This window comes from Phyllostomus discolor, chromosome 2 (genome assembly GCF_004126475.2).
Source record: "Phyllostomus discolor isolate MPI-MPIP mPhyDis1 chromosome 2, mPhyDis1.pri.v3, whole genome shotgun sequence".
Taxonomy (NCBI): Eukaryota; Metazoa; Chordata; class Mammalia; order Chiroptera; family Phyllostomidae; genus Phyllostomus; species Phyllostomus discolor.
Window position 1 is genome coordinate 148,741,734 of NC_040904.2, and position 17,449 is coordinate 148,759,182.

Consider the following 17,449-nt stretch of genomic DNA (forward strand, 5'->3'; position numbering starts at 1 on the left):
AAGAAGCACAAATAGGTTGCTACAGAATAATCATAGAGATGTAAAGTACAACAAAGAGAATACAGTCACTAATATTCCGATAACTGTGTACAGTGTCAGATGAGTACGAGGTTTATCAGGGTGATCACTTAGTACATTACAGAATATCTAATCACTGAGGTGTACACTTGAAACTAATATAAGGATGTATGTCAACTGTTATTGAAAAATAAAAAAAGATAAAAAAAAAGAAAAATTGTTCAATCACCAAAGAAAAAATGGCAGAAAGAATTTTGTGGCTGCTGCATATTTGTATGCAAACAAGCCCTGACAGTCCAGGCCACGGACAGTAACACATTTTGTCAGCTGTTCAGCAGGGTGGCCTCCTTCCTCTCTATCAAAGTTTCAGTTCTGCTCACTGGCAGAGAGCAGAGTGCAAATTTACAACTTTTGAATTTATTTCTGGAAAGGATCACAAGTAAAATATGTGCCTTTTCATAGCAAATTCACTCAGAAAGACCCAATAATATTCATATGCAGTGAAAAGAAAATGTTAAGGGAAGACTCAAGAAAGACAGAAAGTGTTCTGCAGGGGGGAAGGCGCTGGGAGGCAATACTCACAGAGATCGGAGGCTAAGCAACTGCTGGAAAGTGTCAACCTTAATTTCATAGATTCCATTATGTCGCAGATCTCTGAAATGACAGAGTTCCAAAGGTTGATTTCAAAGTCACTGGTTTCAAAGATTAGTCTTCAGAGAACTTTTACAGAGTGATTACCTTGCTCTCTCAATCAAAGAAACACATGAAATGAGACTATCAAGTGACCTTTAAAACAATCTTGTTTTAAAACAATTTTTGTTTTAAAAAGAACATTACAATTTACACACTTAAGTATTGTTTTTTTCTCTTTCAAAGCAGCTAGTTTCTTTGAGTGAATATAAACCTATGTTCCAAATGCCATCTTCACTGAAATACTTTAAGGATGCCTCTCTTGGCTCTGCCTTCTAAGCTTTTCTTGCATTTGAGGGTGTTCAGGAGTTTCAGATCTTTACCTTTCAAAAATGGATTATTTTTTCCCTTAATTGCCCAAAGGCAGTCAGAAAAAAAAAATTAAGTAGGAAAGGATAGATGGTTAATATTGTTTTGATCAAAACCAAAGTATCACTATATAGCAATAAGGCTGATGTTTTATGGAGGAGTCAGTTTTAAGAGAGGAATTCTAAAATGTTTTCTGTGTAAGAAGCATCAATGGCACCTCAAATATGGCAAATATGGTACCTCCTCTAAAGAGGACTCTTGTGGAACAAACATACGAACAAACTCAAGTTTGGGTATTCAAGTTTTAGCAAAATTCCGAAGCTCAAAAAAACCTACATCATTATTACACCAAGTTCATGATAAAAAAGGGAAATGCTTAGTAAGTGGTTTACTTATCATACAATGCGTGGTGAAATAATGTTATCTGTTTTCCCAACCTTATTCCCATCCTACATAGTCACACCTTGTGTGTGTCAAAAGGGAACACATCAAATACCTCCCCAGTGACCCCTGGAAGTGAAGGGTTGGGCTCCTCTTATTTTTGCTAGGTGACTTAGAGACTCTATAGACATACATTTTCTGAAGCTTTTGGCAGACTGAAAAACTGGGCAAATCTTCCAGCAGGTTGTAAGATAGATCTCTGAAAAACAGAAGGCACAAAGGAAAAATCTGTTACATACTAATTGCAAGGAAGCACGTTTTGCTCCCCTTTCCCTCTAAGACGAGGTATCCCCCAAGGCTGGCATTGAACATTTCTCCATTCTTGACCTGGGGAGGGTAGTCGCCAGTATGATTGGATTAAGCAGTAGATTTAAATGTTTACTAAAATGTAACTATTATACTTCTTTAATTTATTTAAATAATTTACTTAATGAATTTATTTATATTTTGTTAGTGATGATCTCAATGTTCTAGTTATTATCTTACTGAAATGAGTACAAATCAAATTAAATAATTGTGCCTCCCTGTCAAAGAGCTGCTATATTTCTATAGCTAAAAGAATCACTGTTGGTTCTTTTCTAATCAACTAAAATAAAATCCCAACAACAATTCCAAACATTGCACTAACTTTGAAATTAATCACTATGAGGGAGGGGGGTGGGAATGTAAAAAATTTTCAGACAAAACTCAACAAATTACAGAATAACAAAAACATCTGGACATATTTAGAGTATAATATAGCTAATCTAAAACAAGTCATGGTAATTTGCAGAAAGCTTAAAAAAAGAAAGATGGTAGATAAAGTAACATTGATATATATATAATATATACATATATAATATATATATGAATCTTGTCTCATGTTTCAGGAATTATCAGCTAACACCTTTTCATGCCCAATTATAATTCTTAAAACCAGATCACCAATATGCAACTAAAAAAAATCAATACTATTTTCTAGGAGGCTTTTAAGTTATTTTGTTCTTTAATCGATCACTTCACCCTACATTTATTGAATAAATGGAATTTATATAGAAGCACAATTCATTTACTATGCAGATATATTTCAGATAAAGCTGTTTGCAAACAAATGTATAGTTTATACTAGAGTTTTTGAAGACCAAACTTAATCAATAAACAAAATAACAAAACCATGCCTCCCACCTGTACACAATTACACCTGATTAACAATATGATATGTAATTTTGAAAAGTGAGTAAAAAAAAAATCGTCACACATAATATCAAAGCTGGTGATAATTTAATTCACTCATCTCCACAGACTTCAAGGAGGCAACTCCTTCCTGTGTATCTCTTAGTAGAGGGTACATAAAACCTTCTTCTACATAGGCATACAGTATCACCCCCTACCTAACTTCCACCTAGTGATTTTCATGGTTAACTTATCAAGCACTTCTCATATATAGATCCCATGTTTACAGCTTTACCTGAACTATTTCATTTAATCCTTGTGGTCACTTTATGAGGAAGACACTATGGTTATCCCCATACAATGTGAAATGACTCGCCAAAGATCCCCACCTATCTAATAAGTGGGGACAGTCACACACAGCCAAGCAATGTCCATGGGGGTGAAGCAACCTGGGAGCAAACCACTCATGAACGGTGAGATTTCCTCAAGTAACGAGTACTTAGTGGATGGTTCAGCCTTGGAGGGGAGCTCTCTGACCTCTACCTTTAGATCCTAAAGTAGACTGTAGTAGAGGTCAGCACCCTGGGTTCTGTTCTCAACTTCAACTGAGTCTGCTTGGTTGGTACACTGGCCAAAGCATTGGCATCTTTCTTGGTTTTCTTCTTAAATGAGAAGTTACCTGCTTTGCTGATCTTGTAGAGCTGTTATGAAGAACAAATCAATATTGTAGGTTGATATGCTTTGGAAATGGCAATATACTGCCATTTAGGTTAGTATTTGTGTTTTTTCAGGCCTTTCTAGTTTCAACTTGAGGAAAGAATAATGGTGTAGAGCAAGTGAGAAACAGGATGACGAGAGTTAACACTGCCTGAGAGTTTACAGTGTTCCCGGTGCTGACACAAGTATCTGATAGGCAGTAAGTCATTTCATCCTCATGATGATCCTCTGAAGGAAGTAATAACACCTTTACTTTATAGACTGGGAAACAGAACCAAGAAGGAATAAATAACTTGCTCAAGGTGCTGTACTGGTATATGCAGAGACTGGACTTGAACCAGGAAAACAGACCCCAGAGCCTTTGTTTGTAACCGATTTGTCAGTCAGCCTCCATGTATGCAGTTCTAGACCTGGGTGGTTTACCATTCACTGTGTGACATAGTGGAGACAGATGCAGTTTAAATACTGGCTCCCTACTTATTAATTAGAGGGTGTGAAATCCTAGTCACTGGCAACTGAGCCAGTTTCCATAAGAAATGAGGATAATCAGACCTATTCTGGGTATGGTAGGCAGAACTCTAAGAAGACCCCAAGATTTCCACCACCTGCTGTACTCACACTTTCACCTATGTATTCGATCAAAATGCCTATACTGACATTTTGCACTCTGCTACTTTCTTGTAGTGTGACTTTGACAAATGCACTTAAGTTCCCTAATTCTCAGTTTTCTCAACTGTATCTACACCTCCCAGGAAAATGTGGAGTGAAGAAGAGGAGACTAGTTCTGTACGTTTCTTTCAAACATGAATGGCTGACTCCAAGGCTATCACATGGTGCTACTGCAACCCCATATCACTGAGCAACTGTGGCTGGGAGTAGGGGAAGGCAGAACCACCATGGCAGACATTCTCATTCTTCCACTTAACCTTTGGAGTGTGCTTGTAGTTCTGCAACTAGGTAGAGCCTATGGTGGAATTGAGGGCATTCAACTGCCACAGATGTCTACTATGGGAGAATAGGGCCATGGCAGAAGGCCCTTTCATTAAGTCCCAGCGATGCTTGCGAGGATGACAATAGGGCTGAGTGGGAGCTGAGGGAGAGGGCTGGAAATGGAAGATCAAAACAAAGCTCTTCAAGGTCCTCTAAACTACTTTTCATGAAACATGATAAAGGCAGAGAAAAAAAGCTCCAAGCCAACAGAATTTACATATGCCAACAGTTTAACCATTAGGTGAAACATTAGAACATGGCACTCACAACGATACCCGAAGAATGTCTGGTTGCCTTTATCAGGGTTTGTGTGGAGCTGATAGCACAATTTTTTATTTTGGCATCACAGTGGGTTTTTAATCTATTTTGTTATTTTCTTTCTTCCTGCTCTACAAATTCTTTAGAAGAGGAAATGAAGCCATTTGGGCTTGTTCACATCCATTTTCTGAAAGGAAACGTGTGCCAGTTGGAAGTCGAATGGGAGAAATGTTTGGGGTTTGGAAACAGGCTGCACAGCCATCGTTACCGGGGTCATGTCAGAGCCACTTCCCCGGCCCAAAGTGGGCAAAGGAGGCCTGACCTCCTGGAGACCTGCAAGGAAAGCACTTTCTCCCCCTTTTAAGGATTACTGAAATAATGTCTGCCACTTCCCCTAAATGGAAGTTGCCTGTTTATACAACATTATTGCTTTACGGATACGTACAGCATTTGGAGATTAGGTAACTGATCGCACACAGTGTGAGGAAGAGAAGAGATCTGCGCTCCAGTTAGAGTCCTGTGGAAACACAAACCAGACGTGATTCTTTCATTCAGGCATCCTGCAGCGACATATTCTGATTCACTGACATTCAGACTGGTCAGACGTTAAAAGCAGTGCCTGTTCTGGTCAAAGTCAAGGGCCTTCTCAAGTACTTACAGACTTTCCAGGCTAGCAGTTCCAGTTAAATCAGGAAACTCAGTTATTTGCGAGGCACCATTCAAAGTCCTAGGAGGAGGGGTACATGAGTATTATAGGGAGAAGAGTCTAGAAAGGGGTAATTTTTATTCCCATTTTCAAAACACTTCAACTTGTAACATGCATTTGTTTTTTATGGCAACTCTACAAAGGGAAAAATGATATATGAGAGAAAAACTTACAGTGTTCTCAGCTCAGGTAAACATTGAAAGGTGGATCTTCCAACAAGCTGGATGGGGTTGTCATAGAAATGTCTGAAAAGAAATCCAAAAACCGATGTCTTAGTATAAAACTTGAATGGCAAATGAGTATCTGTTCAAATTTCAACAAGTACATTAAATGTATTTATGTAATTTTGATTATACTATATTATATAACATTCCTGATTGCGTGGTTTCAGGCAAACCTCAAAAATGTTTTAACTCATATAATGAGACTTTTGGTAAGAAATTCATACTATGTAAAATTAAAAATTTCTGACAGCAAGATAGATATGAGTGATACTTTCTAAGGAGAAATGCCAGTGAATTGACTATAACTGTCACTTAAAAATCTTCCCTGCCTCCAGCATCTATGGACTATCAATTGAATGGCAAAAGGGTAATTCGAGGGGCTGGCAAGCACATCATGAATTAAATAAAGGGGGAGTTCTATGTTCACATGAAGATGATATCCTCTGGTCAAACCTTACCATAATGTACAAAAGGGACATCTCAAATTATTTGAGAGGAAATTAGCTATTTTTTTAAAATTAATGTCAGAATTTTTTGGATTTAGTTATTGCTCTAAAAGGTGAGACATTATTAGAGCTTAAAAATATTTTGTTTTACAGATATTTTCAATGTGATGGTATTTGTACGGCCTGGTCAATGGGCCTCAGAAACAGCTCTGAGCTGTAACATCCTTCTAGTTCAGTGAAATCCAATAGGTATTTGTTGGCAACTGCTGTGCTCAACATATGAGGGTAGGTGGTGCAGGGATCGAGAGACCAATCCACTGAGGAGGCTGTTGTTAGGTAGCTACCATAGGCCTGGTGTTACGCTACCAGCGGGGGCTTTGAAGAAGAATAATTAAATGTTTCTTCCCTAAAGAACCTTGGGATCAGTTGGGATAAAACAAATAACTAAGATTATGTCACTTTCTAGCTGACAAACAGTTTCAACTGATCCATCCAACAACTTAATGAAATGTGTAGTGAAGACACTTAAATACTATTTTCCTTAATTTTGGAGGAATAAACTGAGGCTCAGATACTTTGGCAAGTTCAATACCTCCCAGAGCTTCAATTTTCTAATTTGTTAAACTGAGAAACTAACACTAAGTTGTAGGGTTTGTGTATGCATCAAAAGAGCTGATGCGTGCATAACATCTGGCACACTGCCTAGGATGTCATTGTCACCTTACAAACCCGAGTCCCCTTCTGTGCTTCTAGCCTCTGACCTCTTCTTTTCCATTGGACCAAATAATCCCTAAGAGAAAGAGCTGGAATATAGGTTTTAGGATTAAAAAAGAAGTTTTCCTCATAATGTTACATTATCCTTTATCTACACTATATGCTTATATGTTCATATGTATGTACACACTGAACACATAAGGTGCACATGCTTGTATACATGAGGCAGAAGCATCACAAATATAAAAAGGAGTGGTAGGATTCTCAGAAGAGAGTCCTCTCATGAGGCCAGGAAAAACTTCATGGAAATAGCACTTGAAATAGACCCTGGAAAACAAAATTCCATTAAGCACAGTGAGGGGAGAGAATCATAGGAGCAAAGGAAATAAGGAAAGGCATTCATCCCATGAGTTTAGCTTAGCTGGCCTGGGTGTTGGCACACAGTAACTGAGTAGAGCTTCAGGGAACTGATCAAGGGGGTTGGCTTGGGCCACGTGGAAGGCTGTGAATGGTGAAGAGTTTGTATTTAATGTAAATAAACCTGAATCTCTGCCTTTCACAGCAAGGGAGTGACAATATGGATACTGTGTTTCAAGAGAGATGGTGAAGGCAGGGAGATGAGCCTTAGACTGATAAAAATCTAGAGGTACTGGCTAGCAGACAGGCTGATGGGAGGCTGGGGCTACAGAGGGTGGAAATGAGGCTTGGGTAACCCTTGCCTTCACAGAAAGTGGGAATGGAAGGTGTGGTGGGAGTGGCAACGACCAGAGATGGAAACAGAGGCAGAAGCAAGGAGAGGAGGATTTCAGGGGGATTCAGTCAACATCAAATGCTGGAGAGGAGCATTAATAAATGGGAGAGGGGGTGGAGGGGGGGCCTCTTGGTCCTCCTCAAGCAGTATTAGCATATCAAAAGAATGATTTAAAAACCGGTCTTGTGGCTGCTAGGCAAAAGAAGCAAAGCCAATGCAATTTGCCAACCTCTTACTATGTAAATACTCTCTAATGAGGACTAATGTTTATAGGCAATAAACTTTAAAACCCTTAGTTTTCCAACATACTGTCAGAACATTTCAGGAATGATGAATGGTATTTTCCTTTCAGTTGTCAGGGCTAATTGAGACGGACTCCAGCTCATTTGTGACAAATGCTTCACAGTTCCAGAAAGCCTCTCAATTAAGTTGGCACAGGGTGGGTATCTGCCAAGAAATGCCCCTAGAGTCATGTTCAGCAGTTGTCCTTACTCTCTTCCTCCATATTCAAGACCCCTCACCCATGACTTCAAATCTGCCAGGTGTCTTTTAACTAAGAGCCAGCTTAATACTAACATATTTTCGTCTTCCTATATATCTACATATGATCAATCTTATGTCTGTGCTAAATGTGAAACACAGCATTAATCATATATTATAGTTGTAAGTCTATTTTATACTTTTATAGTACATAAATCATCATATACTCCTTTCTATGACATATGCATATTTCTAGAATTACGACATAGCTTGTAATTGTATAAATGTGATTCAATGCTTGAGCTTAACAATGAATGGATATAGAGACAGCACAGAACAGTATTCCCATTGTCCACCACCAGCTGAGGCTGGAGTCTATTGTGGTAAAAGACTCCTATTTGTATATAATAATTTATATTTCTAGCACACTTGAATTCATGTTCTGAATGACTAACTGACCTTGACACTGATACTTTAAAAATCGGTTGTATTCCTTAGGAAATAGAGAGAAGCAAAGCATTTTGCAAGATTATTGTGAAGTGAAACAAGGCATCTGAAGATATGAAGCATATGCAATGCCTTTTGAAATTTCTAGAAAAAAAGTATCTTTTATATTATTTCAGCATTCAGCTAAAAACTGGCAAAGCATCTCTCTATAGACCCCTCTGCATAGTCTTACATTGACTGAGAAAAAAATTGGGCAAATATAGAACATTCATTGTATCATAATTAAAAGAGCAATACATACTCTATTTCTGGATGAAAAAATTGAAAAGAACTATAGCCACTTACATTGTAATAAGAGAAGGGTTGCCTACAAATGCTTTCTCAGGTATTGACTTGATATTGTTGCTATGAAATCCTCTAGAAAGGGAAGAGAAGACAATTTATAAAAAATAATGTGTGGGGTACAATTATTTAATAGTCCTCAACCCCTCTTGGGTGGCAACAAATCTTTAAAGAAAAAAGAATGAGATTTCCCATTGTATTTGTCCTATATACTTACAGTTCTTTAAGGTTGGAGAGTGTCCTGATTGCAGCAGGGAATTCATCAAGGTTATTATAATTTAAATCTCTGAAAATAAGAGAACAGTCTTTTCAGTTTTTCATCTGCACATTGACATATATTACAATTACAAGGAAAGTTAATATGCCATTTCAAAGGACCAGTATCATTGATGAAAATTCTCATCCCGGACATTTTGGAGGACTGCTATGTCCATGCCTGACTCCCGTGGAGGGCTTGTATCCCTCAGAGCCTGAGGTCCAGGATGGCAACCTGCTTCTGGAGGGGTTTGTATATGCAGAGCACTTTCACGAAGGACATGATGTCTAGAATTTTCTCAGGGACACAGGTAATGATTTGGATCTTTGGTCTGTGAGACAAAGCTCTGTGTTACCTTTCACAGCCAAAGATGGAATAGTCTAACAATCTCAAATAATTAGTTTCTCTGTTTGCTATGAGACAAATGGCTTTTCAGTTCTATTACTCACACAAGCTTTATAGATTTGCTCCACCTTCTATCTACATCTTCGTATGAAAAAGTAATTGCCTCCTGGTCTCTGGGAATGGCAGATTTCCCAGATGACTCAGAAAAACCTTTCAGTCAGGCAATCAGATGTGGTTAGATCTTCCTCTGTGGAGAAGAATTGCTATTTAATTTTAAGAGAGAGATAATTTAACTGAGTTAAACATAAATCAAGATTCCTACTTGTCTGACACAAACCATCCTTAAGCTATACTGCAGGCAGGAAACTTGTGTCTTTGTGGACATAAATTGTCTTCCTGTTTGTAAATCTCTCCAGATGCTCTGTTTTGATTAAAAAAGGATTGGGCCCTTATAAATTACTTGGATTTCCAGTGGAGGAAAGGAAGAGGTTGGGAGTAACCAATTTACTGATCCTCTGTAGCCCCGGGCAAGGTAAGGGGGGTGGGGCAACAAGACTCAGGAGTGTGTCCTGGAATGTTTTGTTCTACAGTTTTTATATGCAATCCTTGGTCCTCACCTCAAACACGGGGGCGGGGAGAAAGCCTGTTTATGGAAATACCCATCAAAGTCCATCTTGTTTTTGTCCCTGTTGGATTCAAAAGAAGCGGGAGGTGCTTTCCATTGCTGAGATACCCAGCCCAGCCCTGTGTAGATAAGGGAGTTCTCATTTTTTTCCTAGCAGCTGATGGAAACTGCTTGCTTGTGCCATTAAGTTGACATCAGAGTCCTGCCTGGACAAGTTCATCTTTGGCATGTCCTTATGAGGATGATTCCCATCTTCTGAGAGGACACACAGAATGACTTAGGTAACCCTGGAAGGGGAGCTGTTAGGGCCAATCAGCCTCAAGAAGACCGCCAATACTAGTGGACCAGACTTGATTAAAAGTTAAACTGATCATGTGCAAATTGCTAAGATCTGTATGCAAATGAATAATGGGCCCCATGGCCAGAGGACAGGTGGTCTCTGGTCATCTCCTTCTGCATTCCTGGTCAGAGCCAGCAGTGTAGATGCAGTGGGCCTGCGTGCTTTTTGGCACATGAGTATTAAAAACATGGGGCTTTAGGTTGGGGGCACAGCTGGAGCCACCCTCCTCTCCCAGCACACTCATTGCTTGTCACCCTACCCTCATCACACCCCTCCCACTCAACCCGGCAACGAAGAGCAGCACCTCACCTGGGAAAAGTCTCCACCCTGTGGGGTCCATAAGAAGCCCTTCTCCAAGTGACTCTGGGATACACTTTAAGCTATGGTCAGCTGGCCAGGCTCTATTTTTATAGTAAGTAATAACTCAAAATTCCATATTTGACCTATTCTTTGGAAGTAGAATATAGCAGTAAACGTGGTTTTCAGAGTCAAACTAGAGAATGAAGCAAATCCCAGTTATGCTGTTGACCAGCTGCCATGTTGGTAAAATAATTCATAGCACTAGAGCTAAGTTGGGGTAGTAATGTCTGCTCTCAGAGGAACCAAAATATGCCAAATGCCTAGTGCAATATTTCACTATAGATATACTCAATACATGGAGCTTCCATGACTTTTTAGTCTGTAGATTTGCTTTTAGCATGAACCCTTGCTGTTTCTTCATGAGACACCTGTTCATCTCAGGCTGCAGCCTGGTCTGGGTCCTCCCGTCCAGTGGGGTGTGAGCCTGAGGGACAGTATAGAACTGATCCTTGACAGAGAATTCACATTCCTAAGCAAACAGTCGCTGCTCAGTGGAAAGCATCTCTTTTAGCTTATCAGGATTCTAACTAACTTATCACTCTCGTTAGATTCAAATAAAATCTGTGTTATTGTTTAGCTTTGTGAGGTGTGTGTTGGTGTGTAAGATAAAGTCACTGTGAAGATCTGTTTAAAGCTCAGGCAATTAACCAAACAAAACAGCAAGTTTGACTTTAAGGCTATTTTGATTCCCTCAGAATACTCACTGAAAGCACTGAAAAAGGGAAACACATAAAGGGTCAACTCACAAGGTCTCCAGGCTGTGGAGTCCATCGAAGCATTTCTTTCCCAGAGAGTGGATTCTATTGTTATGGAGATGCCTGCAGGACAAGGGTACAAGCGGTCAGGGAGGCTCATTGCACAGGGAAGGCTAGCACGACATCCCAATGGCTTAACTCCAAAGACTCTTCCACTGAAGAACGCACAAATTATATATAAGAAATGCTTTATTTAACTACTTTTTGTAAAAAAAAAAGGGCTATATGATCCATTTACTCTCACCATAGATGATTCTTTACCATAGAATTTAATAGGCAGTCCCAGTTTTACCTTTCAGGTTTGAAATACCAGGGAGTGTATTGTAATATGAACAATGTGATTGATGAGAGTGAATTCAGGTTGTTTGGCGTGGCTTCTCCATGTATCTTCCCACTTGGACTATTTAGCACAGCTTTGGGATGTGGGGTGATAAGCAGAGATACTGATGGTCATTGACATAGAGAGGATGGAGAAAGGCCCTAGGTGTACTAAGCACATTTTCTATTAAAGTCGATGGCTTATAAAGGCTACATTCCCAGAATGGGGTGACAGGTTAACAGAAAACAGCACTTTTGACTGCAGAATATGGCAATCAGTTTTAGACTGTCCAAGGAGATTAGTTATCTTGACACAGTATTACTGTGTATAATTATCACCTTTGGCTCAGTTGTAAGTCAGGTAGGTCAAAGCCAGTGAGAGTGCTGTGTGCATGACTGAAGACTGTACCAAGTCCCAAAGAGACTTCTAGAAAATAAACTTAAGGAAGACAGAGTGAGAAAGAGTATCTGGATCTCTGTAAATCTGTTTCTTCTAGTGCAGCAATTTTCAACCGGTGTGCCTCAAGAATGTTTAAAACATGCAATACCTGGCTATTTACTCAGGGGCACTGACCTCTTTTCCCTTAGACTGTCAAATAAAAAAATGACACCAGCCAACAGGATAGTAGCTGACTGGTGTGAATGAATCAAAATTATATCTGTTGTTTTTTGTCAGATTGAGAAAAAAATTTATTTATTTTTGGTGTGCCACAGAATTTTAGTAATTCATTTATATGTGTCATGAGATAAAAAAGGTTAAAAATTGCTGCTCTAGTGGAAGATAAATTAAAGCACCTATCCAGCTTCTGGTGTGTCTGTAGCATCATCTTTGTGTGTGAAATTCAGTTTAGAAATTTGTTAATATCACAAAAAATTTGTTAGTCTAATAAATATACTTGGGGTTCATGTGAGATTGTAGTGTTTATTGAGGATCTTCTACATGCAACACATGGGGGAGAGGGGGTTGAGGGGGAACCAACCCCTTCAACCCCCTCCCCCCATGGGATAAGATGCTGCCAGCTCTCAAAGTAGTATATAGTACAGTGCGAGAGACAGAGATGCAATGAAGCAAAGAGGAATGATTGAAGGCAGCAGTGAGCAGGAGGCTGTGTGTGGAGCTGAGGGACAAATAGTGCAGAAGAGGCCTTGGTCAAAGTTCCTACATGAACTGACCTTAGAGCCTTGCAAGCAGCTGCTATTTTCCTGTATCAGCATCGATTGACCCCTGGGCATGTGGCTACACTTTTAAAGAAGACTGATGGTTTTTCAAACTCTTGAGAACCACCTGGTTTTACTGAAATAAGGAAACCCAGACCCATGGGGGTGCATATACATGCAGAGTTCACTGTTGGGTTCATTCTTGCTTCTCTTTCCTTGGTAGGGGCTCAAGAAAGATGTATTAAATAATAAGAAAGGCATATTTCAATTTGACCTGAATTATAAATTATTATCAGAAATAAGGCATTTTTACTAACTTTACTAATTGTACAGTATGGTGATTACTTGTACAATATATAGTGGGCAGAGATTATATTGTATTGTCTTTGAATGCCCAGGAGTGCTTGACACTTAGAAGGTTCCATAAATGTTGTTTCATTCTTTCATACAATTAAAACAATTATGAATCATTTAGGGTGGGGTTCAGGGGGCTTTCGCCCTTAAAATGTCCCTATTGAGGTTTGAAGGGCCAACACTTTAAGGCCAGGTCTTACCGTAAATTGAGAAACTTAAAAGGGAGAGAGGAAAAAAAAAATCAATGGAACTTACAGAACCACCAAGCTGGAGAGGTTTCCAAAGGCATAGTCTGGTATGTGGTGTATTTTGTTCAGGGCCAAGGTCATGGCCTGCAGTGCTGATAAACTTCTGAAAGCCTGGACAGGGATTTCTGTCAGAGCGTTGTCATCCAGCCACAGGTGTCGTAGGGAATGCAGGCCATTGAAACAGCTGGTGGGGACATAACTGATGTGGTTGGCATCCAGCCGCCTGGGGAAGAAAGCAGGCAGGAATGGAAAAGAGAGCAGAGCCCAGGTAAGGTGAACCTTACAAGAAAATTCTCCGCGGGCTGGTTAACACGAGCAAAACAGGGCCTGGGCCCTCATGATCCCCTGACATTTGGAGCCTTTGCTTGCTTGGTAGGCTCTCCTTTTCACTGAGGAGTAGAGCCACTGCTTGGTAGGTGCCCTTGGCTGTAAAGTTCCGTGGTGCTCTCATTCTCTTCCAGGCTTGTGGGCAGCTCCCCTGAGGCACAAAGATTCAGCTGAGGATCTTTTAGTTTTCCTTTCTGACACCAAGAGCAAGATGCTCTCTCCCTTCCCTCTCACCCCGAATCAAATATGTGGCTTTGTGTTCGCTGGACTGTTTTGAACATACTGAAAATAGTAATCCAGTTGTTTGTTCATTAAGCACTGAGAAAAGATCATTTCAGTATTTGAAAGGGACATAGTAATTTTGAAAGGCTGTTCGAGAGAGGAAAGGGGATTCCCTCCCTTCTCTCAGCCCAAGGCTAGAAAGCCTAAAAGCTGCCATCTTTCTCACTCATCCTAACCATTGGTGTTGGGCACATGTTTGTTTTTCCTGACATTTTAAATGAATCATAAAATTAACAGCATTCCCCTCTTTGGCTTCCTTTTTCCAACTGCCCCCCCCCCCACTTTTTTTTTTTTAATGGGAAAGACTTCTAAATTCAGGTTCAGTTAATGAGCTGTTGCAACTTCAGTGCCAGCAGAGGGAGTGCAATACGTTTATTTCCCCTGAATCTGACACCAAGTGTGGCTGTGATTACAATGCCTTCACTGTTCTGATTGAAGACACTGACAGATAAATAATTACAATTTTCTGTACGTGCGTGAACAATAGAACCACCTTTACCCAGCTAGGCTTCCAACAGCCCTCACTTATTTTTTTCCTAATCTGTTCTTAAGGCTCACACATTTGTTTGCATTTTTCAAAGCTAGGATTAAAAAAAAAGAAGAGTTGCATTGTAAGCAGTCCATGTATTAAGAAAGATTAGAAAATCACAAGTGGATTTTGAAAAATATTTTAGGAAGCATTTAAGACTAAACAGATGTAGGAGGAACACCAGGATCAGGAAATAATCCCCAGCACACCAACTTTAAACAATCTAGACATGAGAGAGAGTTCTCTGTGAAAGGGAGCTATGGAAAGCAGCTTCCTCACTTTCGGTCACAAATGTCCCTTCGCTCATCCATCTTCCCCTCCGCCTCCTACTTCTGAATGAATGGGAACAAGTGGTATCTTCAATGCTGTGGGCCAGATTTTGATAGCAATGGAGATAAGGTCACTTAGAACAAATTTTAAGAGTTCAGTGATATAGCCCACTCGCAATTAAACTTCCCGTGCAACAACTATTACTCTAGGCAGCAGAGTCACAGTTCTCATAGAGCTCAAGGTTCTGTCAGCAAACGGAGCTGCAAATACTTAGGAAAACTCAGCTCCATCCCTTCCCCTTTTCTCCACAACCACGGGCTCTGCCTATCAGGGGGTGAGGAGGTGATTGTTATCATTCAACTAGAAGTAAAGCACATATATGAACTCTCCTTAATCATTGTACTGATAAAAGAATGAAGACTTTATTTAAATAATATGAACTTCTGTGTTGTAGTTGACATATTGTCTGATGATGCCAGTTGCTCATGCATTGAAGTGCCTAGTGGCTCCTTAGAGTCCTGAAAATGACCACCCTTAAAGTTGAGTGCAAACTGTGGGGTATGTTTATGGACAAGGCTCTCTCGTCCTAGCCAGGCAGCTCAGGTGGTTGAGTGTTGTCCGGATATGGCAAGGCTGTGGGTTTGATCCTTAGTCAGGGCACATGCAAGAATCAACCAATGAATGCATCAATAAGTGGAACAACAAATTGATGTTTGTCTCTCTTTATCTCCCTTCTTCTCTCCCTCTAAAGTCAATAAATAAAAGTGTTAAATAAAAAGAAAGAAAAGACTCTCTCAGCATTGAGTCATAGGCTTGTTTTCTTTGACATTTAAGGGAATACCAAAGTTTCTGCTGGATCTTGAAGTGACCCTGGGATCAGCTTCTAATGTTAATAAGTCCCTTTCTCTGGATAGATATCTTTTAGGGGTCACTTTTTTCCCCCTAGAAAAAGGGATGTAATCTAGCCTCTACACTGCAATCTTAGAGCAATTTTCTATCTGGAATGAAATGAGCAAGACAGGGCAATTCTTCATAACCCTAACATTCTGAGTACTAACACTCCCAGACCCCGTACTCAGGTGTTCTGAGTGTAGCACTAAAGTGTTTCTCTGCCTGAACAGTTTCTTCATATAAGAAGCTCCCAAAGAATGCTACCCCTTCTAAATGCAATGTTTTGAAGTCCATGTCCAGCCTTAGTGGTGGAAGCCTAATTCAAAGAGTGGTATATTATTCACATTCAGAGGCAATACATGATTTAATCTTAACAGAAGGTCCCCAGGCTAAACCCAAGAATAGAATTAACTATCCAGCCAATCATACAGGTGATTTTTACAGAACAAAGTGAAGGCTGCAGACAAAGCAGCTGGTAGGGTGCAACTTGTGCCTATTCTGTGAGTAAACAAAGAGCTTGTATTATATCAATCTGGTCTTTTGGGGCAGCTGGACATTTTCTATTCATACGTTTGGAAGATGCAGTGTTTAAGCAGTGGGAGATAAGAAAAACAACACTAGACAGAACATGAAAACACATAAAAAGGTGGTTCTATAACATGGTCAAGAAAAACAAAAATAACGCACAATATAGTTCCATTTTCTAAGCATTTCTTTGTTATTATTTCTATTTCATGTAAGTCAAAAAAGGGTGTGTGTGTGTGTGTGTGTGTGTGTGCAGGCAGCTCAGAATCTGTGAATTAGTGCAGAGATTTGGAATGAGAGCTCTTGGGGTCCAAGACAATATAGGAGCTTTGTAACTGTGGCCAAGTGAATAGACTCAGCTTGCACAGCTGTACAAAGGAGACGATGCTTCTCTATTTTATAGGGTTGTTTATTAAAGAAAATAATACAATGGAGCTTTGTGAAGTAATGCACCTTAATGATTTTAAATTATTATTACTTGAAGCTGGTTAACAGGTTGTGTTTTTGTCTTTTCATCATCAAAGACAAAATTCAGCAAAATTCAGCAATTCAGAAGAAAAGAGGTAAACTCAAATTTTGCCTCAGTCAGAAGTTAGTTAAAATAAATGTTAAGTGGTCAGCGAATTCCAGTTCTGAGAAATGCAGGTGACTTCTTTCATCTCTCATAACAGAAATAATTAAGAGATGTTTGCAATTAGATTTAAGTAACCATTATTTTTCAGCCTTCAGTATTATCATTATGTATGTGCATATGAGTGTTTTGTTCTGACATATTAGTGTTTTGTTCTTGATACATTACTGAATATACCCTCTTCTTTCTAAAGGCAAAGGAGAAGTGGTAATATGTGATAGATATCACATTTTCATAGAAAGTTCCTACCGATGATGTCTTGGCATTTAAGTATCCATCAGCAATGTGATAAGGCAGCACAAAACCTGCATGCAGTTAGACACTGCAAAACAAAACACTAACAATGGGACTGGCTGTGGAAAAGCCTCTCTGAAAGCAGTGTACAGGAGGAGCTGGTGAGAAAGTCATCAGGATGAGAAAAGATGAGAGCCTGAAAGAAGTATGGAAATGAAGAGGAAAGTCTGATATGAGGGATGCTAAGTAAGTGAGCCTGGCAGAACACAGGGCTTGCCAGAGGTGGCCAGAGGGGGAGGGGCAAGGAAGCTGTGGT

General features: G+C 39.7%; 1 protein-coding gene across 1 annotated transcript in view; it reads right to left on the reverse strand.

The window, feature by feature from the left end:
- The window catches only part of LGR5 (leucine rich repeat containing G protein-coupled receptor 5), a 144,822-nt gene that overhangs the window by 31,117 nt on the left and 96,256 nt on the right, over positions 1-17,449 (reverse strand). The window contains exons 5-13 of the mRNA XM_028531842.2: positions 13,452-13,667; positions 11,358-11,429; positions 8,903-8,971; positions 8,689-8,760; positions 5,455-5,526; positions 5,234-5,302; positions 5,021-5,092; positions 1,592-1,657; positions 601-672 (exon numbers count right to left, since the gene is read on the reverse strand). Coding sequence (XP_028387643.1) covers positions 601-672; positions 1,592-1,657; positions 5,021-5,092; positions 5,234-5,302; positions 5,455-5,526; positions 8,689-8,760; positions 8,903-8,971; positions 11,358-11,429; positions 13,452-13,667 — 780 coding nt within the window. The remainder of the gene's footprint in view (positions 1-600; positions 673-1,591; positions 1,658-5,020; positions 5,093-5,233; positions 5,303-5,454; positions 5,527-8,688; positions 8,761-8,902; positions 8,972-11,357; positions 11,430-13,451; positions 13,668-17,449) is intronic.